Source organism: Muntiacus reevesi, chromosome 18, assembly GCF_963930625.1.
Source record: "Muntiacus reevesi chromosome 18, mMunRee1.1, whole genome shotgun sequence".
Lineage (NCBI taxonomy): Eukaryota > Metazoa > Chordata > Mammalia > Artiodactyla > Cervidae > Muntiacus > Muntiacus reevesi.
Window position 1 is genome coordinate 44,141,007 of NC_089266.1, and position 26,822 is coordinate 44,167,828.

The 26,822-nt window shown below is 49.8% G+C and overlaps 1 protein-coding gene across 1 annotated transcript in view; it reads right to left on the reverse strand.

The window, feature by feature from the left end:
* Window positions 1-284: 284 nt before the first annotated feature.
* MYO1D (myosin ID) overlaps window positions 285-26,822 on the reverse strand; it is a 354,409-nt gene continuing 327,871 nt past the window's right edge. Inside the window, exon 22 of the mRNA XM_065909407.1 lies at window positions 285-2,376. Coding sequence (XP_065765479.1) covers window positions 2,220-2,376 — 157 coding nt within the window. The 3' untranslated portion in view covers window positions 285-2,219. The remainder of the gene's footprint in view (window positions 2,377-26,822) is intronic.

The window sequence follows — 26,822 nt, forward strand, 5'->3', positions numbered from 1 at the left end:
GCGCTTTGATTTCAGTAAAGGTGAAAGCAATGCGCTTTCAGCGCTCAGGCCTCAACATAGTGGAAGAAAAGTGTGAATTTAACACCACCCCTTGGCCCCCTCCTGGCTCCTCCCCACAGCTGTCTTCTCACTATTTAATATTTTTCATCAAAAGCCCCAGGGCAACTATCCGCCATTTTTACCTTATGCTTAATGCTCCTTTCAGCCTCCAGGATAACAGTTGACTTTCTACATGCCCAAATTTCACCATTTTAGATAGTTTTCAACTCAATAAGCAGAATACCTTTAAGAGTAAGATTTAATGCTTTATTGCTCTTGATGATAAATCAAAATATGCTTTAGAAATAAAGTTAATTTAATGGAAAATAGGAATATATGCACCAAACCATAAAACCACACTTAACTAAATCACAAGAAAACACTTCATTGCATACAATCACTGTGTCCCCCCTGCTTTGCCTTCAGCGCCGTGATCACACCTGAAATTCTTTCCTTCAGCGGCCACACACACTGACTTCTTGCAGGATATCATGAAAAAGTGCTTGTGGACGGTGCTGGCGCGTCGGCCCTCAGCCGGGAGGCGCTGAGCTCAAGGGCCAGAGGCCACACCCAACGGTGGGAGGTGGGACTCCGGACTCCCCCTTCCTCTCCAGCCTCCGAAAGGCACTCGTTTGGCATATTCTGTTTTGGTGTGTCTAAAACATAACGTTTGCATGTATCTAGTAAAGCAACAAGTTTGGGGCAGTAAGTGGAAAGGAGAGGCGATGTTCCAGTTAGGGAGGACCGATAGTGTCAAGGCAGTTGGCAAAGCTGTGGGTGTTGCTGAATGGGGCCCTGTTCGGGCAGCTGACCAGGCTTGGAGGATGAGAGTGGGTTTCAGAGACCTGGATGGCAGCAGGGCTCTTGTGCTGTGGACGGTATGGGGTGTGCATGTGCTCGGCATCCTGGGGGCGGCGGTGGGCCCTGGGTGTGCCGGGCGGGGCTGGGGTGTGGGGTGGGAGGAGCATGGAGGGGGTCGGGGAGGAGCCCCAGCTGCGAAACTGTTCTTTTCGACACCCTGCCTGGCTCCACCTGGGGCGTGGGCTCATTCTTGGCGCCCCCTTAACCACATGGGGTGCCTGGGTCTTGACTCTTGAAGGTTCCAGGCTGGGAGGCCCGGGTTTGCCCAGGGGAGTGCGGCATGGTCCCGGGGCGTCTGGAGCACACGTACCCGCTGCAGGGCAGGGACTGGCAGGGTGACCACTCTCCTGGCCTGGGTGGGCATCCTGGCCTGGCCCGCAGTGCCAGGACCCCCGCTCTCTTTCCTATCGCTCCCGTTCCCCAAGTTCCTGTGGGCCCCGACCCTCCCGCCCCCGGCCTGGTTCTCCATGTGAGTGTGAGGCAGAGGCGTTGGAGGGGGAAAACTTCCAGGCCCCCGAGTGCGCCCCTTTTATTCCATTTTATTACTGTTCCTGACACCAGTGTGGGTACAGCGGACGTGGTATCTGGTTAGTAACCCTGCTCCTAACTGCAGAAATAAGTGTAAGACCACCACGGCCTGGGCTGCATGGATAAGTAAGATGATTCCTGGAGCATTCCCCGAGCCATGCTCTCTGGGCAGAGGGTCAAGGGGCTGGGCCGGCTCTAAGCGGGACAGACTGCCCGCTGGGCGGGATGGTTCCTTTGGCCAGGGGCTCCTGGGCGGAGGGGCTCGTTCTCCAGGTGAACCTGCTCACCTGGTGGTCTTGGTGGGCTGCTGGGGAGAGGGGTTCATGGGGAGCTCTGAGAAGCTCCCTGAACCACGGCATGGGGTTGCCATCACCTTGGGGAGGAAGGGGCAGCTGGCCCCAGAGAGAGGGCAGGGCTACCTCCCCACAGCCGCCCCCAACTCCAGGGGCTTGGCTTTGGTTGGAAACGACACCCAGGCTCCCCCAGCCCTCCCCTGGCAGGGCCAGTCACAGGGCCAGGCAGGCCGATCTGACCTGGCATGGGGGTGGCCCTCGCTGACCAGAGGGGAGCTGTTTTGGAGGGGCTGCTGCAGGCTGGGCTGGACACAGGGTTTTTGATTTGTTGACGGGGCCATGGATAGTCAGGACAGAGGAAGACAGAGATCAAAGGCAGAAGCCGGGCTGGCCCTCAGGGAGGAGTCGCAGGGGAGGCAGGGGGCTCCCTCCCAGCCTGGACCCTGACGAGCGGGCATCTAGTGGCGGCTTGGCGGGCAGCCCTCGTCTCCCTGCGCCTCAGTTGCCAGGCACACTGAGGATGAAGCCTGAGCGATTCTTGGTGAAGTCAGGCTGCGGCTGGTTGAGCCGTGTCTCCACAGAGACTGTGCATTTCTTCCCATGCAGGCTGCACTGGACCGGGTTGGTGACGTTGACTTGCAGGTGGCGCTTCTCGCTGGAAGAACCGAGAAGACAGGCAGTCAGCAGGCGGCCAGGGTCGGGGGGAGTCTCCCGGGCCACACAGGTGCCCCCAAGGCTGGCCGCAGAGAGGGGGAGGATGGGAGAGATGGCGCTTGGCTATACGCCCAAACCAAAGTCAGAGGGGAGCCAGGGCCCAGCTCCCGAGAACCCACACGTGGGGCAGGACAGAGCATGGAGCCACAGCAGAGCCGCGGCCACCACCCTTGGGCCTGAGGCCAGGGACCAGGGCCTGGGCTTTAGATGTCAGCTGGGGATGTCGCGGCAAGGGGCTCTGATGTAATCATCAGTTCTTCTGATGGCAAGAGAGAGCCCCAGGGGTGCTGCCTCCAGGGGTAAATGGAGGCTCTTCCTACCCATGGTCCCCGACAAGAGAAATGCCTTCCGTGAGTCCTGGCTCGGCCCTGCCTGTCGTGGGTCCGGCTGTGAGAACCAGCCTGATGCCAGCGGCCCTGGGGTGGGGGGTGCTGCTCCCACATGGGGCGGCTCTGTGGCTGGCAATGTGGCAGGGAGGGTGAGCGGCGCTTCTACCCACATGGCAGGCAGCTCGTGTGTGTTCCCCAGCCCGGGGGCCACGTGGCTCTCCTGGCCCAGCTGGGGTGCCGGGCGGGGAGGTGGTGCACCTGTTAGGTAGAAGCAGTACCCATCCTCCGGCGCCTTGAGACGCATTGACTGCACTTCAGATGCCGCTTACGTAAGAGCTGGGAGACCTGGCGGCCGGCACGGTCTCACCGTGCGCCTCGTGCCTCGCTGGCTTTCTCAGCGCCGGGAGGTCTGGACCGGCTGGGGCGCTCTTGGGTGTGGTCAGGTTGGGTTCCCTGGGAGGTGGCTGCTCTTGGCAGGGGATGCCAAGGATCCCCCTGGATGGGAAGCCAGGCCAAGGCTGGCACAACTGCACGTCCGCCCAGCCTGGCCCAGGGGAGAGGGAGGCGCTTTCCAGGCCCTGCTGGGCTTGGGTGACACCATCACTCAGGCCCTTTACTCCGGAGGAGGAGCACCCGTGGGCAGTGGCGCTCTCAGCCTCTGAGTGCCCGGGACACCAGGCTGGCCTTTGCCGGAGCACTGAGTGGGCAGCCGTGGCCGTGTTCTTAGGGGCTTTCCACATGGCTGTTTCCTACCAGCTTTCTTGTTCAATGTGTTGCTGAAGCAGAAAATGGACACAGGAAGAGACCCATTGTTATCTCTCATGGGCATTAGGTATCTGCTGCTTAATGTCTCGTCTGCTGCAGCTAAAACCTTGGCTTAGATGGCTATTTTTAACCAGGCTTGGGCATAAAAATAGCAGAGCCCATTGGGGGCAGTGACTCGGGCACCTCTTCATTCCTGCGGGAGCCGGGTTGCTGAGCCTGTGGTCTTGGTGAGGGGCGCTTGGACCCTCCAGACCGAGCAGAGCCCCAGCGCTGCAGCCCTGCTTGCAGTTGGAGATGCCCTGAGTTCCTGCCTGTCTTTGTAAGGCTGCTGTGGGGTTTGGGCAGAAGAGAGGGGGTTGAATAGTTACATGTGTTGAGGGCAGGAAGAAGAACCGGCTTTTTGGTGTGAAGAGCTAGGCAGCTAAGCAACTCCTGGCTGATGCCATCCACACTGCCATCAACAGACAACAGAGTGAGGTAACGTGGAGTGAGTCTGACTTGTAGAGGAAGCGAAGAGAATTACCATACAACCCACTTCTGGATATATACACGGAAGAAGTGAAAATGCAAAAGAAGTGAAAACAGGTGTTCAAACAAAAACTTGTATAGGAATGTTTAGAGCAGCATTATTTACAGTAATGCAGAATAAGCTTTGGATACATTTCATCCATTTATGATAATAAAGAACCTCTTCAGATAGTGGGCACAGATAGAACACACTTCAATATAATAAAGGCCATGTATATGGCAAACCCAGAACTCACCTCATACTCAGCGGTGAAAAGCTGAGAGCATATTCTCTACAATCAAGAACAAGACAAGAGTGCCCACTCTGGGCACTTACTCAATATGATTTTGAAAGTCCTAGCCACAGCAGTTAGAGGAGAATGACCACACTGCCCAAAGCAATCTACACACTCAGTGCAATCCCAATCAGATAACCAGTGGCATTTTTCACAGAGCTAGAACAAGAGTTTTTAAAATTTGGGTCTCCCCGTGGCTCAGCAGTAAAGAGTCCATTCAGTCCCTGGGTTGGGAAGATCCCCTGGAGGAGGGAATGGCAACTGAGTCCAGTATTCTTGCCTGGGAAGTCCCATGGACAGAGGAACCTGGTGGGCTACAGTCCGTGGGGCTGTTGCACAGTTGGACATGACTGACCAACTGAGCACTCAAAAAAAAATTTTTTTTTAAATAAAAACACATGGAAACACAAAAGCCCCTGAAAAACCAAAACAATCTTGAGAAAGAAGAATGGAGCTGGAGGAATCACCCTCCTTGACTTCAGACTATACTACAAAGCTATAGTCATCAAAACAACATGGTACTGGCCTAAAAACATGCATATAGATCAGGAGAGAATGCTCAGAAATAAACCAACACACTTATGGTCAATTAATCTACGACAAAGGAGGTAAGAATATAATGGAGAAAGAGACAGTCTCTTCAATAAGTGGTGCTGGAAAAACTGGACAGTAAAAGAATGAAATTAGAACATAACACTATATACAAAAATAAACTCAAAGTGAATTAAAGACTTAAATGTAACACCAGATACTATAAAACTCCTCTAACATATGCCTAGGAGTGGGATTTTAGGGTCATAGGGTGACTCTAGTTTTTAAAGGAACCTCTACTGTCCTTTATTGGCCATACCAATTTATAATCCCACCAAGAGTGTAGGAGGGTTTCTTTTTCTCCACCCCCTCTCCAGCATTTAATATTTGTAGATTTTTTGAAGATGGCTATTCTGACTTGTGTGAAGTGATACCTCATAGTTTTAATTTATATTTCTCTAAAAATTAGCAACATTGAATATCTTTTCATGTGCCTTTTGGCCATCTGTATGTCTTTGAAGAAATGTCTATTTAGGTCTTCTGCCCATGTTTGATTGGGTTGTTTATTGTTTTGATATTAAGCTTTATGAGCTATTTGTATATTTTTGAAATTAATCCCTTTTCAGTAGCATTGTTTGCAGATATTTTCTCCCTTTCTGTAGGCTGTCTTTTCTTTTTGTCTATGGTTTCCTTTGCTGTGCAAAAGCTTTTAGGTTTAATTAGGTCCCATTTGTTTATTTTTGTTTTTATTTCTGTTAGGAGACAGATCCTAAAAGATACTGTTACAATTTAGGTCAAAGAGTGTTCTGCCTATGTTTTCCTCTAGGAGTTTTATAGCACCATCCCACTCCTGGACATATATCTGGAAAACACTGCAATTTAAAATCATACATGCACCCCAGTTCACTGCAGCACTGCTCACATGGAAGCGAACTGAATTTCCCCTGACTGGTGAATGGATAAGTAAGATGTGGTACATACACACAATGGAATGTTACTCAGCCATAAAAAGAATGAAATAATGCCCCTTGCAGCAATATGGAAGGATGTAGAGATGATCATTCTAAGCGAAGTAAGTCAGAGAAAGACAAATGTATGATATCACTTATGTATGGAATCCAAAACTTGGTACAAAGTTTAAAATCTTATTTACAAAACAGAAATTGACATACAGACATAGAAAACAAGCTTATGGTTCCCAAAGGGGACAGAGGGGAGGGGGAGAGAGAAATGAGAAGACTGGGATTAATGCATACACATTGCTATACATAAAGTAAATAAATAACAAGGACCTCCTATAAAGCACAGAGAACTATATTCAATATCTCATAATAAACTATGATGGAAAATAATCTGAAAAATAATATATACACATACAACTGAATCACTCTGCTGTACACTCGAAACTAACACACTGTAAATTAGCTATTAATAATTTAAAGGTAAAAATAACCCAGACATCTATCAACTGAGGAAGGGACAAACAAATGTGGTCCAATGAAATATTATTTAGCCATAAAAAGAATGAAGTAATGATGCCTGCACAACATGGATGAACCTTGTTAAGCTAGACAGAAAAAGCTACATGTTATATAATCCCACTCATATGAAATGTCCAGAATAAGCAAATTCATAGAGACAGAAAACATATTAGAGGAGCTGGGGTGTTTCCTTTGATGAAAATATTCTGGAACTAGTCAGTGGTGATGGGTGTACAACACTGAATGCACTAATTGTGACTAATGGTAAATTTTAAGTTAGGGGTATTTTACCACAATTTTTTTTTAAGTGGGTTGATCTAAAGGAAATGTAAGAACTTGTCTTGAAACCGTGTTTTTTTCCTCAGCATTTTAAGTTCAAACCAATATGGTTTGAAGGCCAGCGAGGGGTTTCTTGTGCTTATCTTGAAGACAGACCAGCGCGGGAGGGTCCAAAAGGCAGACAAGGGAGCGGACTCTCCGCAGGTGTCAAGTGACACCTTCTGCTGGAGCTTCACCACACTGGAAATCTTCATGGAACCAGCGCACCCTCCTTAGTTTTTAAAGAAAAGAGCAGATTTGATAGCTGCTGGTGACAGCTGTGATGGAGGCTGCTGGCTGTGAGGGGGAGGGGCTTTCCTCCCGTCTTCTGTTACCGGATTTCATGGCTCAGCAAACTGTGGAATTCGGGGACTTTCATCTCGTTTCATCTGTTCCAAGCCATCATTGCAGACAAATGGCCTTGATCAAGTTACTTTGCTTCCGTTTCCTCCAGTCCTGTGCTCATCAGAGAAATCCATGGGTCAACACAAGACTGGATCCGCGGGCATCCCTTGCAGCGGTGCATTGAAAAGTCCTGCATTAGGTGTGGTAGTGCCAGTGTCTCCAGGGGCTGAACCAGCCCAGAACTTGTCCCCTGCCGTCCAGACCCCTGGTCAGCAGAAGACTCTTGCCCTGCCCCCCAGCAGCCCGGGACTTGAGCCACATTCTCTCTCTCTCTTTTTAATTATTTTGTCTGTGCCAGGTCTTCGTTGCTGCTAGAGGGCTTTCTCTAGTTGCGCTGAGTGGGGCGACTCTCAAGTTGGGGTGTGTGGGCTTCTCATCGTGGCGGCCGCTCTTGTTGCAGAGCACGGGCCCTAGATGCACGGGCTTCAGTAGTTGCGGTGCAAAGGCTTAGGTGTCCCTCAGCATGTGAGATCTTCCTGGACCAGGGATCAAACCCACGTCCTCTGCATTGGCAAGTGGATTCTTATCCACTGGACCACCAGGGAAGCCCCGCCCTCTGTTCTTGACGGCATCCGCTGCTGGAGCTCTAACATGTGCACTTGAAAGGGAATTGGGATGCGAGTGAGGGGAAGTGCAGAGGGCTGATGCATGGACCCTCTGGGGGAGTGGCCAGCAGTTCCAGAGACTTCGGGGCTAACGCAATGATCTCTGTGTTTGGTCACAGGATGTGGTGGGAGGAAGCTTGCCTTGCACCAAGCACGGGCAGGTCATAAATAGATGCTTTTTGCAGCGGTGAGACATGCAGTGTTTCGCAATAAACCTTAGATTCACCAGGACAGGCCGCCCTCCACCTGCACGCCTCCGGGACACAGTGCAGGGCCTCCAGCTCCCAGGGAGGACGATGGCCCGCTCGTGTCTGCAGCTGTTCCCTACATGTTTCGCTTCCTGCAAGAAGGCAGTCCTTTGACATGAGTCCTTCTGCTCATGTCAAACCGCAGAGGGCAGCTCTTTCAAAATCCTGCTGTAGGAAATGCTACTTCTGTTTTTGTCAGGGTCGAACGGACACCTCAACCACGGCCCCTCCTCCAGCGAGTCTGAGAATCCAAGCGCCCATGCAGTCTTGAGTGGGGGTGTCACATCTCCTGGCCTGCTGGGGCCTCTCTGCGTTTGTGCCTGGTGAGGGGTGGGGGACGACACCATTTAAAAAGTGTTGTGTTTTTTTTTTGCTTATTTGACTGCATTGGGTCTTAGTTGCAGCACATGGAGTCTGTAGTTACTCTGAGGCTTGCAGGATCTTATTTTCCTGACGACGGATGGAACCTGCATCCCCTGAACTGCAAGGCGGATTCTTAACCACTGGATCACCAGGGAAGTCTAGTGACACCGTTCTTATGTAGAAAATAAAACCTCTCCAGTCACTAAATGGTTCTGAGCAGGCAGCGTGTCCTGAGGACCCCATGCAGCCTGCGTTTGCCTCCACGACACCACCTAACAATAGACTCCCTGTCTGGTGGGACCTGTGGGGTCACACAGGGGGTCACAGGGAACCCCTGTGGCCCTGACACCTCCCCCCAGGCAGGAACACCCTCCTTCAGGGCTCTCCTTTCTTAGCCCCATCAACCATCTCTCCCCCACCCACTCTCCTCCTCTTGGTGGAGATTTACCAAGCACCCACGACAGACTGTGCTCCGTGCAGAGAAAGTGAACATAAAGAGGGTAAGATGCAGGCCCCGACTTCAAGGCACCCATTCTTTTTCTTTAAAAAAAAAATTTTTTTTCTCTTGTATGTGTGTGTGCGTGGTCGCTCAGTCATGTCCGACTCTTTGCGACCCTTTGGACTGTAGCCTGCCAGGACAGCCAGTTAACATGGTTGTGATGGTTTCCGGTGGACAGCAAAGGAGCTCGATCATACATAAACATGTTCCCATTCTCCCCCAACCCCCCTCCCAATCAAGCAGCCACGTAACACTGAGCAGAGCTCCCTGGCTATACGGTAGGTCCTTGTTAAGGCGCCCGTTCTTGACAGGAAGATGGGCAAGCGCTAATGGCCCGAGATACGCACGGGCGCCTGAGCGTGGGTGGCTGGCCTGGGATGCCAGAGGCGGTGACCTCAGACGCCTCGAGAAGCAGCAGGAATCGTGCAGGAGCCTGTTTCTGTCTCCTCGCTCCCTAGATGTGTTTATCTTTGGTCCTTTTCATTCTATACGTCCTCCCCTCGTGCCCGGCTTCCCTGGTGGCTCAGTGGTAAAGAATCCGCCTGCCAATGCAGGACACCCGGGTTCGATCCCTGGGTGGGGAAGATCCCCTGGAGAAGGAAATGGCAACCCACTCCAGTATTCTTGCCTGGAAAGTCCCGTGGGCAGAGAAGCCTGGCGGGCTACAGCCTACAGGGTCGCAGAGAGTTGGACACCACTGAGTGAGTGAGCGCGCCCACCTCCACCCTCTCCTCCAGGGTGTCACCCATAACCGTGGTTTCCAAGACAGTTACCCGATCAGTGCCCCCTGTCTCAGCCAGAGGCCCAAGCACATAGGAGCAGCCACCGACTAGCAAGTCCCCTGGATGTCCCGCAGACCACTGAGCCAGTCTGTGTCCAACACTGAGCTCATCCTCTTGGCCCCTTCCCCAAACTGCTTCCCTCCTCCTGTCGAGCCTGTCACAGGGAGACGTGTCATCATCCATCCATCACAGGGGCCAGGAAGCCCGGCTCAGCCTGGTCCCTCCTCCGCTCATGTCATTACCGAGTTCTCTTTGATTTCACTTTCTGGGTCTCCCTCCACTGCCACCCTTACTGCCCAGAACCCCAGCCCCCTTTTCCTACTTGTGAACACAGCCGCCTATCCCAGGCTTCTGTCTTTGGTCTGCCCTGCACTCCGCTTCAAACGTGTCCTCCTCATTGTCACCAGAGAGATATTTAAAGGCACTAAAAGATGCTGTCATTCTCCTGCTAAACCTCTTCAGTCATTCCCCAGTGCTTCCCAGAACTGCCTCCTCCCACTCCCCACCCCCAGACCCAGCTGGGTACCCCCTGTTCTCTCGAAGCCCCGAGCAGGCGATGGTGCTGCTTCCAGCAGCATGATTGGAGCTGACAAGCTCTGCCCATTGTGCACAAGTGCCTCCAACATGAACATGCTTCCCCAGGAAGAATATTTAAAATCAAAGTAGAGGTTGCAGGCCAGGAAGGGTGACCCTGCAGGGTCAGGAGAAGGACGGGATGGGATGTCAGCAGATGCCACGCTGAGGACGTGCAGGCACCAGGGTCGGCGTGAGGCTGCCGGTCACCAGGAGCCTGCCTCCCAGCGAGGCAGAGAGGCACAGAGCCACGGTGTGAGGAGACACACACAAAAAGGGTTTTCCAGTAAAAAAGAAAAAAGAAAACCTCAAGCTTTCTTCTCTCGACCTCTTGAAAAACAGATCCACTACAGGTTCCCAAAGGCAGAGCAAACCTGAACACCCAGGGCGAAGAGAGACACTGCTTGCAAAGGAATCACAGGCCTGCTCATCGACTAGGAGGCAAAAATGAAAACACAGACTCATCAAAGGGTTTATGGAAAATATCTGTCAACCTAGAATTCTATCCCTGACCCATCAGCTGAGCAGGAGGTCAACAGAAAGACTTTCTCAGACAGCGGGGGTGAGCCCCGGGGCGTCGGACAAGCTCAGCTCTCGTGTAAAGAAGGACCCTGTCGTTCGTCAGGAAAGACACTGAATCCAGAGGAAGAGTGGTGCGGGCGATGTGCTGGGAGCAGACCCACCAGCAAACACGCAGGTCAGTCTCAGTAAGCGGAAAACACGGCACTGATGAAGATGACTGAGGGTTTCAAACCAACGCGGAACAACATCCTGGAGAGGAGCAACGTGAGGGATGGGGTGTGGCCCCAGGAAACTGTTCCAGGGTCCCTGTCTCATCTGGGAGGAGGGTAAGGAGACTGATGAGCTTCAGGCTCCACAGACAAGCACAAAAGTAAAGGCAACTGATGGTGAAGGAGAAGGTAAGACTGCAAGGCGCACGTTCCACAGCAGCAGAAGGAAGGGGGAGAACTAAGTCTGCTTCACTTAATGGAAGGAAGGAAAGGCCAGCAAACGGGGCAAAGAAGGAACCCGGGGACAAGACAAGGAACCCATGAGGTGGCCAAAGTACTGGAGTTTCCGTTTCAGCATCAGTCCTTCCAAGGATGGACGGGTTGGATCTCCTTGCAGTCCAAGTGACTCTCAAGAGTCTTCTCCAACACCACAGTTCAAAAGCATCAATTTTTCGGCATTCAATTTTCTTTATAGTCCAACTCTCACATTCATACATGGCCATTGGAAAAACCATAGCCTTGACCAGACGGACACAGATGTGAACCCGCACAGATGTGAACCCCTGTTAACCTCAGACATATTAATACGTCTTTGGTGGTTGTTTAGTTGCCAAGTCGTGTCTGACTCTTTTGCGACCCCATGGATGGTATCACCGGCTAGGCTCCTCTGTCCATGGGATTTCCCAGGCAAGAATACTGGATGGGGTTGCCATTTCCTTCTCCAGGGGATCTTCCCGATCTAAGGATTGAACCCGCGTCTCCTGCATTGGCAGGCAGATTCTTTCTTGCTGAACCACCAGGGAAGCATGTCTTTTGTTACCTGAATGTTCCAGACTGCAGTGTTTCAATATTCACTTACATAACAAATGGCTGGCCACACTCGTTAATTTCTGCAATAACCACCCTCACCCCCCCACCGCCCCGGTCAATAATGTGTTGAAAGGGAGTTCTCAGACTGAATTGAGAAATGTGGCTAGAAGTCTATTTGCAAGAAACCCAACTCGACCCTAATGACAAAGACAAGTTAAAGGAAGAAACAAGACACACAAGACAAATGCTAATCACAAGAAGGCTGGCAGACCGCGCTGCTGCGGGGGAAGAACCGGCGAGATAACTCTCTCCCTTCAAGGAGTTGTTCACGAGGAAGGTACTCTCCAGAAAAAAAGCAAATCCATTTGTGTGAGGTGTGCAAAGATATAATGACATGTCCGCAAATAGTCAATGATGTTAATATAAAGATATAATGACATGTCCGCAAATAGTCAATGATGTTAATATACTTTCCCCCAAAACGTACAGACCTGCAGACAATGTTAAAAGAACATGGACTTGAACCCAACCAATAATATAGATTTGAACCAAATACATAAGCTTTGCGCACTCAACGATACTTAACAATAAGAGAATATGCATTTTTTGGAATTGGAGTATAACTGCTTTGCATGTTGTGTTAGTTTCTGCTGCACAACAAAGTGAATCAGCTATAAGCATACATATATCCCCTCCCTCTTGGACCCCCCCAAACACCCCACATCCCACCCTCTAGGTCATCACAGAGCACAGAGCTGAGCTTCCTGCGCGGTACGGCGGCTGCCTGTTTCACACAAGGTAGTGTATATATGTCAGCGCTAATCTCTCAGTTCATCCCGTCCTCTCCTTCCCCCACTGTGTCCACAAGTACGTCCTCTACGTTTGCGTCTCTATTCCTGCCCAGCAAATAGGTTCACGGGTGCCATTTTTCTAGATTCCCCATGTGTTTATTAATGTATTTGTTTTTCTTTCTGACTGACTTCACTCTATATGACAGACTCTGGGTCCATCCACGTCTCCACAAATGACCCAATTTCATCCCTTTTTATGGTTGAGTAATATTCCACTGTATATATGCACAACATCTTCTTTATCCTTTCATCTGTTGCTCTCATGTCCTGGCTATTGTAAATAGTGCTGCAATGAACACTGTGGTACATGTGTCTTTAAAAAAAAAAATTTATTTATTTGACTGTGCTGGGTCTTAGTTTTGGCGTTTGGGATCAAGCTCCTTGACCACGGATCAAACCCAGGGCCCCTGCATTGAGAGTTCAGAGTCTTAGCCACTGGACTGCCAGGGAAGTCCTGCACGTGTGTCTTTTTGAATTATGGTTTTCTCAGGGTATATGCCCAGTAGGGGGATTGCTGGGTCATACAGTAGTATTACACATGACTTTAAAGTGTACTTGGAACAGGTACCATACCCTAAAAAGAAATTCAGTAAATACTTAAGAATTAGCATCAGACTGAGACTCTCTTATCTGACGATAATACAATACAAATAGAAATCAAATAGAAAGAGACTGTAATAACGATAGTAAGTACTGTATGCTCTTTTGCTGAGTGCTTTACAATAGCAACTCATGAGATCCTCATGACAGGACAAGGTAAGTCCCATAGTCAGAAGAGGACATGAGGCCCCAGGAATCTAACTACCTGCCAAGATCGGAAAGCAGAGCCAGATGTGAACCTGAGCATCTGGGCCAGAGCCCAAGCCTGCACCTCTGTGCACCCTGCTACCAAAACAGTCGCTAGAATACAATCATTAGCTCAACTCCCTACTTCCTGCTTCTGGGCGGTTTTCATCCCCTGATCAAGAGCTCCTAAGGGCAGCTACCTGATACAGACTAGGAGTTCCATAACTGTCTACAGAAAGAATGCATTTTTAAAAGAGACATCATTAAGAAAGCAGCTGGGACTCATTTCAATGTCAGACGCTAACCAGAAGACCCAAGGGCAACGTCAAGCCTCTTCAAAGCGGGGTTGATGAGAAGTGAGTTGGAGCCACGGGTGAACCACGGGTGAGCTGGGATCTGGGGCCGCACCTACCCTCCTGGCACAGTGCTCCCGGCACGGCGGTGTGGAGTGTGATTAAGGCATGCGAAGAGGCCCTGGGGTGCTCACCATTCCCAAGATGCTTTCTGAGAGCCAGAGAACCCTTCTGCAAAGTGAATCATTACTTTGCTTTATAAATCCAAACTCTCACATCCTGGGTGTTCCCTCACCATTGCCGATGACGTGCTCAGGGAGACAAAAATGTTCGTAGGATGACAGACATTTGGACTGATGGATTTTGGAAACATACATGCAAGGTTGGAGAAGTTCCAGGAATTACATCAATGAACATGTTGTCATCTTTTTTTTCTTCTTCTTTTTCGGAGGTTGAATGGAGATGAGCAGACACTGGTTCCATGCACATTTCTTTTTTAAAAATTAACTTTTGGCTGTGCTGTGTCTTCATGGCTGCGCTTGAGCTTCCTCTCCTTGTGGTGGGTGAGGGCTACTCTCTGGGTGCGGTGCACAGGCTTCCCATTGCAGTGACTTCTCTCGAGGAGCACGTGCTCCAGGGCACACAGGCAGCTGTGGTGCACGGGCTCAGGTGCCATGTGGCCTGTGGGGTCTTCGCAGAACAGGGATGGAACCGGTGTCCCCTTTTGCACTGGTAGGAGGATTCTTAACCACTGGACCACCAGGGAAGCCCTCCATGTACATTTCGCAGTAATCTCGAGTGATGTGAGCAGATACTTCCCAAGATCACTTAGCTGTTGGTTGGCTATGGCCGGTACAATTAGCAGCATCTCTTGTGTAGCGTTAAGAGGGGTTTAGGGGGAAGGGAGAGCTTGACTATCAAAACCACCCACTTATAGAGAACTTCCCATGCACTAAGCACTGTCTTCAACATTTTACATACTTCATCTCATTTAATCCTGACCAACTTCCTTACAAGGCACTGCCATTATGCCCACGCCACAGATGAGGGCACAGAAGCTTAGCAGAGTCAAGGAGCCCCGCACACCTGGAAGGTTGTGGCTATCTCTTGAGTGACTGTAGCCCTATTCCTCTTAGTCCGCACACTGAGGTATTTGTCCAGTTGTTGTATGGGAGCATTACTTCTGCTGCACACAATTCTTTAACATATGGAATCTGGTGCTAAAGTTTGGGCATCCTGACCCACAGCCAGGACCCCCATTGTCACCACCTGTCCCCTGCTTCCTGGACACGCATCTGTCTGTCTATGCATCTGGACATGCATCTGTCTGTTTATGCATCTGGCTGTGCATGGTATTAGTTGCAGCAAGTGGGATCTTCGATATTCATTGCTGTGTGCAAACTCTAAGCTGTGGCAATGTAGGATCCAGTTCCCTGACCAGAAATCGAACCCAGGCTTCCAGCATTGGGAGTACACGGAGTCCTAGCCCCTGAACCACCAGGGAAGTCCCGTTCCTGGACACTTTCCACTGATGTTTTCAGGCTTGGTTGACCGCAGGCCATCAGAGTGGGTGTGCTCCTGGAGCCTGGAGAATTCGTGCATGTTTAAGAACTACTGTCTGGTGCACCCTGCTGTCTTGACTTTCCAGCTGGAGTCCCTGAGGACTGTTGCTCTCCAGAGGCTCCTGGTTTCTGGTTTTGTCAACCAGAAGGTTCCTGTTCTTCGTGAGCTGGTGGCCCTTCCCTAGGAGGGTGGACCGAGGCACTGCTGGATGTGGCCTGGATGGGCCACATCCTGAGATGGCCAGCAACCGCATTTGCTTCCCTTCCACCAACATCAGGACCCCAGGTGGTGAGGATGCTCCACTTTGCTTTATATTCTTGGAATCTGGACTCTTAACAGGCTGCATTCCTCTGTCCTCCCCAAATGTCCAAATTGATGCTTTCTGCTGGGGATAATGAAACCTTTCAAAACTGAATGAAAAGGACAAAACCATACCCACTGCTCCCTCAGACATGAGAGAAGAACAGAAAACAGAAGCAAGAAAATAGTACCAAGCCAAACCCCTACCACAAAACAAATGGGACAGCAGCTGTGGGCAGAGCAGCGTCACGGGCCAGGGGCTGGGGCTGCCCCATCACCTCCAACAAGAGGGCGCTGGCTCCGGGGCCTGTGCGTGGCTCCTCTGTGTCCATCCCATCTTCCCTGCCCTCCTCTCTCTTCCCATCTCCTCTCTTCTTTCTCTTGGCCTCCCTTCACCTTCTCATCTCAGTGATTTGCTCTAAAGTCTTTGAGGTTTTATTTTATCAAAAAATATCTGATTTTTTTCCCCTTTGCTCTGTTAAGCATTTTTTTTTTTTTTTTGCAACTTTGCTGTTTTCTGCTTTCATTTGTGCTTCTCCTATCCTGACACTTCTGTTAACAGCACCTCCAAAGTTAGCTCTGTCTGTGAACACTGCTGTTTCTTTTCTATTTGCATCATTAATGAAGGTGCTAAATCAGTCTGGATTGAACGCGAACCAGGAGCCACATCTTCCTTTGAACAGATGATTTAAAAAAAACAAACCATTTTATTTATTTATGGCTGCACTGCTGGGTCTTTGTGACTGCATGAGCTTTTCTCGAGTTGTGAGCAGGGGTACTCTGTGGTTGCAGCATGTGGGCTTCTCATTGCTGTGGCTTCTCTTGCTGCGGGGCATGGGCTCTGGGGCGCGCAGGCCTCAGCAGTTGCGGCCCCTGGGCTCAACAGCTGTGGCTCCCAGGCTCTAGAGCACGGGCTCAGAGTTGTGGTGCACAAGATGAATTGTTCTGAGGGATGGGGGATCTTCCCGGATCAGGAATCGAACCTGTGTGTCCTGCATTGTCACGCGGATTCTTTACCCCATGGAAGTCCAGATGATTTTTAGTGGGTTGTAGAACATCATTCAATATCTGCCTATTTGGTTCACCATTGTCAAAAAGCATCTGAGCTTCTGTTTGTGTGGGGCTGTGGCTTACTGCACGGGGGAGCTCGTAGGACCCGTCTCTCCATCTGAAAACTGGACATCTCGGATGGTTTGTGGCTACACACACACACACACACACACACACACACACCATAAATTCTAAAAAGAGAGTCATCAAAGTAGGCAAATATAAGATGAATGATCTCCCTTGGGCTCAGGGATTCCTCAGCATTATCTCAAAACATGCCCTACATCCAGTATCTGAGTCTAAGGCTCTGGGATGCAAGATAAATAATAAAACAGCCTCCATGTTCAAGAAGCTCAGAGTCCGGGGAGGGAGGCCAACTTGTCCACAAATGGCTGCTCTCTACAGTGCGAACGTCGGCACTGTTAGAGGTCTGCAGGGTGCGCTCGGAGAGTACAGGATGGGGGCAGGGAAGTATCCCTGCCTGCTCTCGGCCTGGGTGCCACCTCGAGGGCCGTGGGGGTCCTGGCTTTGCTATGCAGATGCATCTCTCAGCACCCTGGTCCAGAACGTGACCTGATTTCTCTCCCTCACGCTGCTTCCCATGTGTGGAGCGAGGCAGAGCCTCGGGGCGGGGTGCTGAGTCCCCGGGAAACAGGTCCAGCAGTCCTCGCCCACTCCGCGGTCCAGCAGCCTCGCCCAGTCTGGCTGGTGTGTCTCCTCCCTCCGACCACATCCCTCCAGCTCTAATTGTCCTCTCTGCAGCCTACTTGGGCCTCCCCAGCCCAGATCTCCAAGACCCAAAGACAGGAGGCGACCAGCTGTCCCCTGAAGCAGGAGGAGGACAAAAGAGATGCCTTGCAGCCGAAAAGTGAAATTGACAGAATACAGGGGGAATGCAAGGGTGGGGTGTAGTTTACAACGCAGCTGTGTGTGGTGACTGTGGTTCGAGAGAGGCTGGGGCAGGTAACAGGCAAGGAGGTTGGGCTTAGTTTTGGAGGCAATGGAGACGTTCTTAAGGATTCGTGAGTGGAGAAGACAAAGAAAACTTTGTCGGTGCAATTACTGCTATCTGAAATTGACCTATTCGATTCTTGGCTTGTTTACTGTCTTCCTGTGGCCCCCACCCTCTTCCCAAAGGTTAACGCCATGGGAAAGGGCCCTCTTCCATACTGCCATGTCTGACAGTGTTTGGCATAAGGTAGATACATTTAATAAAAGAATGAATACAGGAAACTGATAGGAAACAAGTGATGTGGAGGACAGACTAAAGGCGGCATTTTTTTTCAATTTTAAAACATTTTTTATATTTATCCTCCTTTTAAACTTCTATATAGCTGAAAGCACCAATTTTTAAACAAGTTTATTATTGGAGTGTAATGGCTTTGCAATGTCATGCTGGTTTCTGCTATCAGCTCTGTGTATACACACATCCCCTCCCTCTTGAGCCTCGCTCCCCGCTCCCTGATTCCACCCTCTAGGGCATCACAGAGCACCAAGCCAAGTTCCCTGTGCCACACGGCAGCTGCCCACTAAAAGAGCGGGACTCAGTCACTTAGCTATGTTACACATGGGTAGTATATATATGGGCTTCCCTGGTGGCTCAGATGGTAAAGAATCTGAGTGTATATATGTCAGCGCTAATCTCTCAGTTTGTCCCACCCTCCACTGCCCCCCCCCAACATCCAGATGTCTGCACTCTATACCTGCATCTCTGTTCCTGACTTGCCAATAGATTCATCTGTACCATTTTCCTAGATTCCATATATATGCATTAATATACAATATTTTTCTCTTTCTGTTTTTCACTCTGTATGACAGTGTCTGGGTCCATCCACATCACTATAAATGACCCAATTTTGTTCCTTTTTATGGCTGAGTAATATTCCATTGTATATACATATGTACCTCATCTTCTTTATCCACTCATCTGTTGATGTATATTTAGGTTGCTTCCATATCCTATCTATTGTAAATAGCGCTGCAATGACCATTAGGGTACATATGTCTGTCTGAATTATGTTTTTTTCAGGGTGTATGTCCAGGAGTGGGGTTGCTGGGTCATATGGTAGTTCTATTTTTGGTTCTTTAAGGAACTTCCATACTGTTCTCCACAGTGGGTGTATCCATTTACATTCCCACCAACAGTGCAAAAGGTTTCCGTTTTCCCCACACCCTTTCCAACATTTATTTACTGTTTCCAGATTTTCTGATGATAGCCACTCTGGCCAGTATAAGGTGATACCTTATTGTAGTTTTGATTTGTATTTCTCTAATGATAAGTGATGTCGACCATCTTCTGTGTATTTGTTGGCCATTTGTATGTCTTCTTTGCAAAAATGTCTATTTAGGTCTTCTGCCCACTTTTTGATTGGGTTTTTCTTTGACATTGAGCTGCATGAGCTGTTTATATATTTTGGAGATTAATCCTTCGATGGGGGCATTGTAAAGCAGGCAGATCAGGTAGGAAACTGTAAATCAAGGAAGAAGGGCCTGTGGTTGTTCAGAAGGCAGAAACAGGGCAAGTTTGCGAGATGCTTCAGAGCAAGAATTCGGTGACTGACCAGACCTAGACAGTAACAGGGAGCGTCTTCTGCGTTCCTAGGTGCCAGTGTGGGTGATGGAGAAGGAGACAGAGAGTGAGTTTGATTTTGGACAATGTTGAGTTTTGCTTCCTCTGGAAAATGATCCTAAGGGTTTTGCTGCATGTATGAAGACTTACTCGGGAACATATGCCTTTCTGCTCTCTCTCCCTTAAAGGAACGTGTGATCATGAGGCAGATCATATATCAAAACTGTTTCCCCAGACCTATTCTGTAAGCAAATTCTATTACAAAACAGGTATTTACAATATTATCCTGGTGCTCTGAAGCATCTTGCAAACTTGCCCTGAAGCCTTGAATTTTGACAATTTGGTGTTAAAACAGTATGTGTGGTGGCCTGTTATTCTCACCCACCTGATGCTCTTTAACGTGTCTAACTTAAAAAAATGTATTTATTTATTTGGCTGTGCTGGGTCTTAGTTGTGGCACATGGGGTCTTTTAGTCGCAGCATGTGAACTCTTGGTTATGGCCTGTGGGATCTAGTTCCCTGACCAGGGGTTGGGCCCCCTGCACTGGCAGTGCAGAGTTTTAGCCACTGGATCACCAGGGAAGTCCTAGTTTTTATCCAGTGGTCTTCTTTTTGATACTTATCCCACCATTCTTTTCAGGAATTTTTATCTGAAAATGCCCAAACCTCAAAAGCAGCATTCCCAGGAGCAATGATGCAAATTATAAAGGTGGAGTAGTGGGGGGAGGAAAAGAAAGGCCTAATTCTTGCTTTGTGAATAAACGGTCACATTCTCTAGAATTGTAGTGACTATGGGAAGCTGGAAACTTGTCACTGTCCAATGACAACCGGCACATTATGGTTTACTGAACAGTTACGTTCAAGTCCCCATGTAGGGGCGGTTTGCACATCAGACTACTTGCTGAGCTTGGAAAAAGTAATTTCTCATGGATACTAACCAGTCCTTTGGAATTTGGGCTATTATACCCCAGGAGTCAGACATTCCAGCCGGCAACAGCAGCAGGGAAGAGACAGGTGCTTCCAGCTTCTGTGTATTTCTAGTAATGTTGCTGAATCAAGACAGGAGACAATAGGCCTGGTGGAGAGAACAGGCCTTTGGAATCTGCCAGTCTAGGGTGTGAATCAATTGGCTTCTTGAACTGGGATAATTAACAGTGGGAATGCTTTCTTCTAAAGGGTTCTGGTGAGAAAGAAAATATACATTGACACAGTGGCTAGGGTGATGCCCGGCTCAGAGAGTAAGTGCCCTTTGAACATTTGTTATGGAGTCAAGTGTTTTTTAAAATTATTTATTGTTTATTTGGCTGCATCAGGTTTTTTTTGTGGCACACGGGATCTTTCGCTGTTGTGTGTGGGCTTAGTTGCCCTGCAGCATGTGGGATCTTACTTCTCTGGCCAGGGATTGAACCCAAAGGTGGATTCTTAACCACTGGGCCACCAGCGACGTCCCATTTAAAAAACATATATATTTTTATTATTGGGCTGCATGAAGTCTTGGTTGCAGCATGCAGGTTCTTTAGCTGCAGCATAAGGGATCTAGTTCCCTGATTAGGGATCAAACCCAGGCCCCCTGCATTGGGAATGAGAAGTCTTAGCCCCTGGACCACCAGGGAAGTCCCCAGGTCAAGTGCTCTAATGATGGAGGTTCTTATGCTTAGAATGTTGGTTAGACAATTGATACAAGGGCTGGAGGGACCCTTGTCCTTGGGCCTCAAGGCCTCTTCACTGGACCCCAGATGGCCATTTAAGAATCAACTATGCTACCTCCTACCTAGGGCCGTATTGGTGAAAAAACTTATCAATTCCAGAAGGCCCTTTTCACTTGTTCTTGAGTATTTTATTTTATTTTATTTATTATTTTTTTTTGTTCTTGAGTATTTTAAAATCCCACCTCAGCTGACAAAAGATACTTTCTTCTTGGGGGCGGATGACACAGTTCCTTTTATGCATTTTCCACCTCACTCTCACTAAGCCTCGCAGCCCATGCAGGCAACTGTAATCCACAGGGCGGAATATCTGATTAGGTAGCACATAGCTGGGGATTCTGTTCTAAGGGGAATTCAACAGGGTTAAAACAGAAGCCACTACCTCATGAACCAACCCAGAACAGCGAGATGAAAAGAAACAAACCGCCCACTTCCTACCACCTGTTTGAGAATAGAAGGGCTTGCGCTCAGTTATGCTAGCCAAAAAAAAAAAAAAAAAAAAAAGAAAAATGTACCCGGACTCACTGTGGTCCTGAAGCCTTTACCACTTGAATGCTTTGGATGGAAAACCCAACCCCTGCTCCAACAGACCCTTTCATGCTGGTAATAACAGAGGCAACCCAGGTCCTTCCATCAGTATGTTCTGCACACATCTTAACAGCCCTGCTTTTCCTCTTCTGCATATGCTATTTTAAGCTAGAACATAATGCATCAATTTTCAGACTCTTACTCAATGCCACTGCTACAGAACTGAGAACTTGGTAATTTTGTCCGGCGGTGCAGAACAATATTCCAACAGATGAAACGTCCCATGCAGCCCGACTTCCCCATCCCTGGGATGTGGCATCTATTTCTGGCTCTATGATGAGAGGGGAGCCAGTGGCGGTGGTCCAGGCCTGCTTGCCTGGGCGTCCCACATCACAGAAACCATTCGCTGTGTTGCCGCTGCTGGGAGACACATCAAAAGCCCCATGTGGGTCTCGAGACCATTCAACTGCTCTCTTAGTTTTTAAGTTCCCAGAAATGGGTGGTTTGGATCCGGGCTGGAGCTTGCTAGCTGGGAAAGCAAGTATGGGGTCCGTTCAGACCACATTTGTCCTTTTTTCCTTGCTACCCTGAAGAATTCCTCTCCACCATCACTAACTTGATTGAAGTGCCTGAGACAAACCCTTAAGACTAACTGGTATCCCAAGAGATTTCAAGGCGAAGTGTCCCCATGTGCCTTCTTGCCAAATTTGCCTTGACCTTGTGGGCAGACACACTGCTAGTGGAAAGTCAATTGCCTCAGATACGCCGGTGGGCAGTTTAGGCAGATTTCCTTGCTGTGTGTGTTGACAGCTTTCGTGGCTTCTAACACAGGCCTTATTTACTGCCTGCCAGGTTACCTGGGACAGACAGTAGAGCAATCTGCTGCTACGCCTGCTGGCTCGTAATGGGTTAGTCATATTTTCCAGAGATCTACTCTTTCTACCTGGCTGGTATAAATGGGCGGGGCCCCTCCCACCCAGCCCTCCAGATTCTGCTCATTTTAGCACCCATCAATTAAAAAATGGCACAAATTAGACTGAGTGAGTGCATAAGTGATTCTACTGAAAAGTGAGGAACAATAATAACTCGACATCACGGTGTTCAGGCTAAAGAATGAACTCATAGCATCCAGTGATTCAGCCATCCCTGATGGGGACCTTGAATTACTGGCTCAACTTCATCAGCATAAAAACAAACCAAATATGCTCTTCCTCTGGGGCTGGAAGTCAGACACCCTGAGTAATATTTAGGTCACTGCTGCCTGGGCAAGTCTGAAAAATGGTTCATGCCCTGATTAGACAGTTACAGATTTCTTTTAAACGACTGTCAAAGGAGTGGACCCGTGGGCTTTTTAAGGCAAAGAGAGGTTCTATGAGCAGTGGTGAAACAACCCAAAGTGGGCTAAAGTCAGTCACCTCTTTGTTCAGCCTAATGTGTACCAGCATCAGTTTGACAGCTGAAATCGAATCTCTGGGTTGGGTGAGTGTAAGTGTCCCTGCCTCCTCTTGCTTGCATTTCTGGGGTTCCACAAAGCCACACATGATTGAGCATGTGAATCGTCAGAGGAGCATCTGAAAAGCAGTGGTCAGTCCTTGCTCCGAGAGGCTCTGATCAGCTAGTCTGCTTGTGGGCCCCTGGATGTTGGTGTTTTTCTCTGAATTTTATTTATTTTTGGCCATGCAGGGTCTTCATTGCTGCGTTCGGGCATTCTCTAGTTGTGGTGAGCTGGGGCTACTCTCCATTTGCAGCGTGGTGGCTTCTCTTGTTGCGGAGCACGCGTGGACTTGAGCAGTCGTGGGGCACAGACTCAGTTGCCCCGCGGCATGTGGGATCTTCAAGAGCCAGGGATCGAACCTGTGTCCTTTGCATTGGCATGTGAATTCGTAACCGCTGGACCACCAGCGAAGTCCTGGATGTTGGTGTCTCAAGGCCCTGGGTGGTTTTCCTGCATGTCCCTGCCTCAGAGCACCGACACCTCATCTTTCCCTGGGAAGTACTGGGAGAAGGGCGGCCTGGCCTTGCCCTGGGGCAGGGCTCCAGTCACCTGCTCAGGATTGGCTTGGCAAATGACCGAGTTCCCCTCATTTACGATTTTTTATTATGATTTATGATTTTATTACTGTGAAGAGTTTCAACATATTCCAGATACACAAGAATTATTTAGGACAGCTTCCTAGAGGTACTTTGTACAGGGAAGATGGAGCCCCTGGAGGGTCACTAAGCTCACAAAAGATGATGGAGTTGTGACCCCTCCTGGTACCCCGGGCTCACCCTCTGGACAGCCTCCAGGCCCCACCACTGACAGTATCTCTTTCTGGTCCACTTCTCATCTTTCTTTATTCGACAGAAGCGTACTAAATCCTACCTGTGTGCTGGCCCCTGAAGATAAGGGACGTGAAAGATAGGTGCTGTTCCTTCCCTCACCAAGCTTACAGTCTGGTGTGGAGACATACATAAACAAGAATTACCCACTCATCACTGTTTATCCCTAATCCTGGGACGCGCTCTGAATGTAAAAAGTGCAGAATGCTTTGGAATCACGTGGTGGGACGCCTACTCTGGTCTCATCCACTCTTGGGGGAGTCAGGGGAAGAGTTCCCTAGCAGGACGCGCAGTTTCACTTACTGTTTATCAGTGCAGGCATTGTTCTGTGTGCACACAGCTAACACATGCATACATATCCATACCTATCACTGAGGGCTGACTTGAAAGCAAAACCCCAGCCTTTAACCATCTGAAAGTCATACTTTCCATTTCAGATGTGGGAATGATAGTGAAGGTGTGTGATGGAAGCAAGATGGTACTGGAGTGTCATTGACTCATGACCCTGATGACAGTGGTTCAAGGTTTCTGGCTGTTAATCAGTGTTTCATCATTTACATGGTAGGTGTGACCTTCAGAACATGGAAAAAGTCATTCCAAAATATCCCATTAAACCCAATACCGAACTATCTGTTGGATACAGTTGGTGTCTAGAAGATGCTTTTTATTTAGTATATTTAATTAGACCATGGTGTGTCCTTTTTACAGACACTCCAATAGCATGGCACCAACCTTTTTTTTTTTTTTCTCTCCCTCAAAGAGGAGGGCATCAGTTGCATCATGAGCCAGTCTGACATTTCCAGCCAGTGCCATTCGAGCTGCTATGTTGCCTCAAGACAGATGGATGACAGAAGGGTTCTGGGCTGGGGATCCTTACTGTGGGCTGGGGATCCTTCCTTATCAGCTTATGTGGATGCTAACAGCACCCCCCAACCCCAGTCAAGAGTTCATCTTCTGGAAGCCCTGGTAATGCTGCTCTGGGGAGCAACAACCCCATCTAGACAGGACCTCCTGTAGCTGCTGAGTTATTTGAGGTCTAGCGGGGTGAGGCAAGTGCGTTTCCATGACGGTCAGCTTCAGTCCCTCTGGGGCCGGCGGGGTTGGGGCCGGTCCTCTCCTGCCAGGGTGACCACAGCGGGCCACGGGCTGGAGAGACCACGAGCTGAAGGGCATCCATCCAGGTGCCGGAAAAACAACAGTTCCTGTTCTCTCCGTCCTCTTTTGAACAGGCTGGTTTCAAGTGAGACATTAAGGTCCCAGAGAATAACAGACGGCTCCGGGCCTGTCTATGCCGCCGGGTGAGGGGAGCGGCCGGCTTGATCGGGCACCTGAGGCGGTCGCTGAGTCCAGGGGTCCCCAACCTGCGGCTGCTCCGGCAGAGCTGGGGCGGGGAGCGTGGGGGCGGGGAGACACAAGACGGGGAGGGGGGGAGGGGAGGCAGGACAGAAAGGGGGGAGGGCAAAGGCAGATGAAGAAGGGAAGAGGGGAGACGGGGGGAAGGAGGATGCGGGGAGCTAGCGAGACAAAGGGAATCTGCACCGCCGGGTGGGCTGCGGCGGGGGAGGCGGCGGCCCGGCTGCCGCTTTTAGCTCCGCCGCTCCCGCGGTCGCCATGGCAACACGGGCTTAGCGATTCCATCTGACATTAAAATGCCGCCGCCTGCCCAGAGCGAGGGGGGTGGGGGGGGCGGTGATGGTGTCTGTGTGTGTGCGCGCGTGTGTGCTGGGGCCAGTGGGTGGAAAACGCGCGCGCGTGCACACACACACATACGCCCACCCGCCGAGGGGCCAGGCGGCGCGGGGCCCTTTTAGCTGTAGTTGTACGCATCATTTACCGTGCCCCCACCCTCCCATCCGCCCTCCCTCCTTCCGGCTGTTTTTGTTTGTTTGTTTTTCTAGAGAAGGTGATGATTTGGGGCTTAGATCATCTGCTTGCTGGCATATTGGTGAGCTCACCGGGTTGCCGAAAGGGACTGGGAATACGGATTTGGGTTAGAAGGGCGTGTGACTGGCCTAAGACAAAAGCATCATGAAACGGAATATCTGGGCAAATAGGCTTTCTTTTTTTCTCTTTCTTGTTTGCCTTCCCTTATTTATTTATTTTTTAAACCAGGGCTATGAATTAGCCAGAAATAGTTGAAGGGGAGGAGGATGGGGTACCCTGAAGAAACGGGTAAAATAGGATTAGTGGAAACCCTGAAGACCCAGGCCCACTGGGGAACCATTCTGCAGCAGTCTGCCACACGTGACAATTTTCCTGCTTCAAATTCCTGCTCCAGAAAAAGAAAATCAATCTGTACTTTTTTTTTTTTGCACTTGAAATTCCACCCCATGGTATTCTCTCTCAAACTGTATTTCAACACAAACAGGGAAAAGCTCATGAAACTGTAACCTGAGGGCAGAAACTGGCCTTAATCACCTTGGCAACTGCTGAGCCCACCATGGACTCGCCACACCCCAGACAAGGGTGATGCCCCGACCACTAGGTGCACGGGACATCTGCAGAGAAGGCTTGCCAAGACCAGCCGCCTGAGTGTGACAGGGACCAGGCCCAGAAACATCCAGGAAGCACGATGCCCCCGAGGCCTCACCATGAAGACAAAGACCCACAGGTGTGGTTGGGAAGTTTTTGAAAACTCAGCAAAGCGTGGGCAGGAACACATGGCTTCTTATCCACCAGGTGAAGTCTCCCCTGTATGACACATCTGGCCTGGGTCTGGAGCATCACACTTGGTGAGAAAATAAAGAAGGAAGCTGATGAATAACAGGCGAGTGACAGGCTGGTGTGGGCCGGCAGGAGCTGGCTCCCAGCCACTCTGCGATTCCCAGGAATGAGAGGGCACCACCATCCCCAGCTGAACAGAGCGCCCCTTCCTGACCCACAGACCTGGGTCCATGTATCTGGACAGGCACTGTGTCTATTCCAAGAGTCCTCAGTACTTGGTAATGCTCTGAGAAGCCTCTCTGGTATCCTAGGGTAGGGTAGGGGGTCTTCTCAGCCAGGACAGAAACATCAGAATAAAAATAATAAATGCAGACTGCGATCATTCCTGCATCCCAGAATTCTGAGATGATTATTGTCAAAGATGGGGGTAAAGCTCATCTTCCAGGCAGGTGGAGAATAAACAGGGAATGGAAGGACTGAGACGCTGAGAACGCAGGGTGGGGAATGAGCCC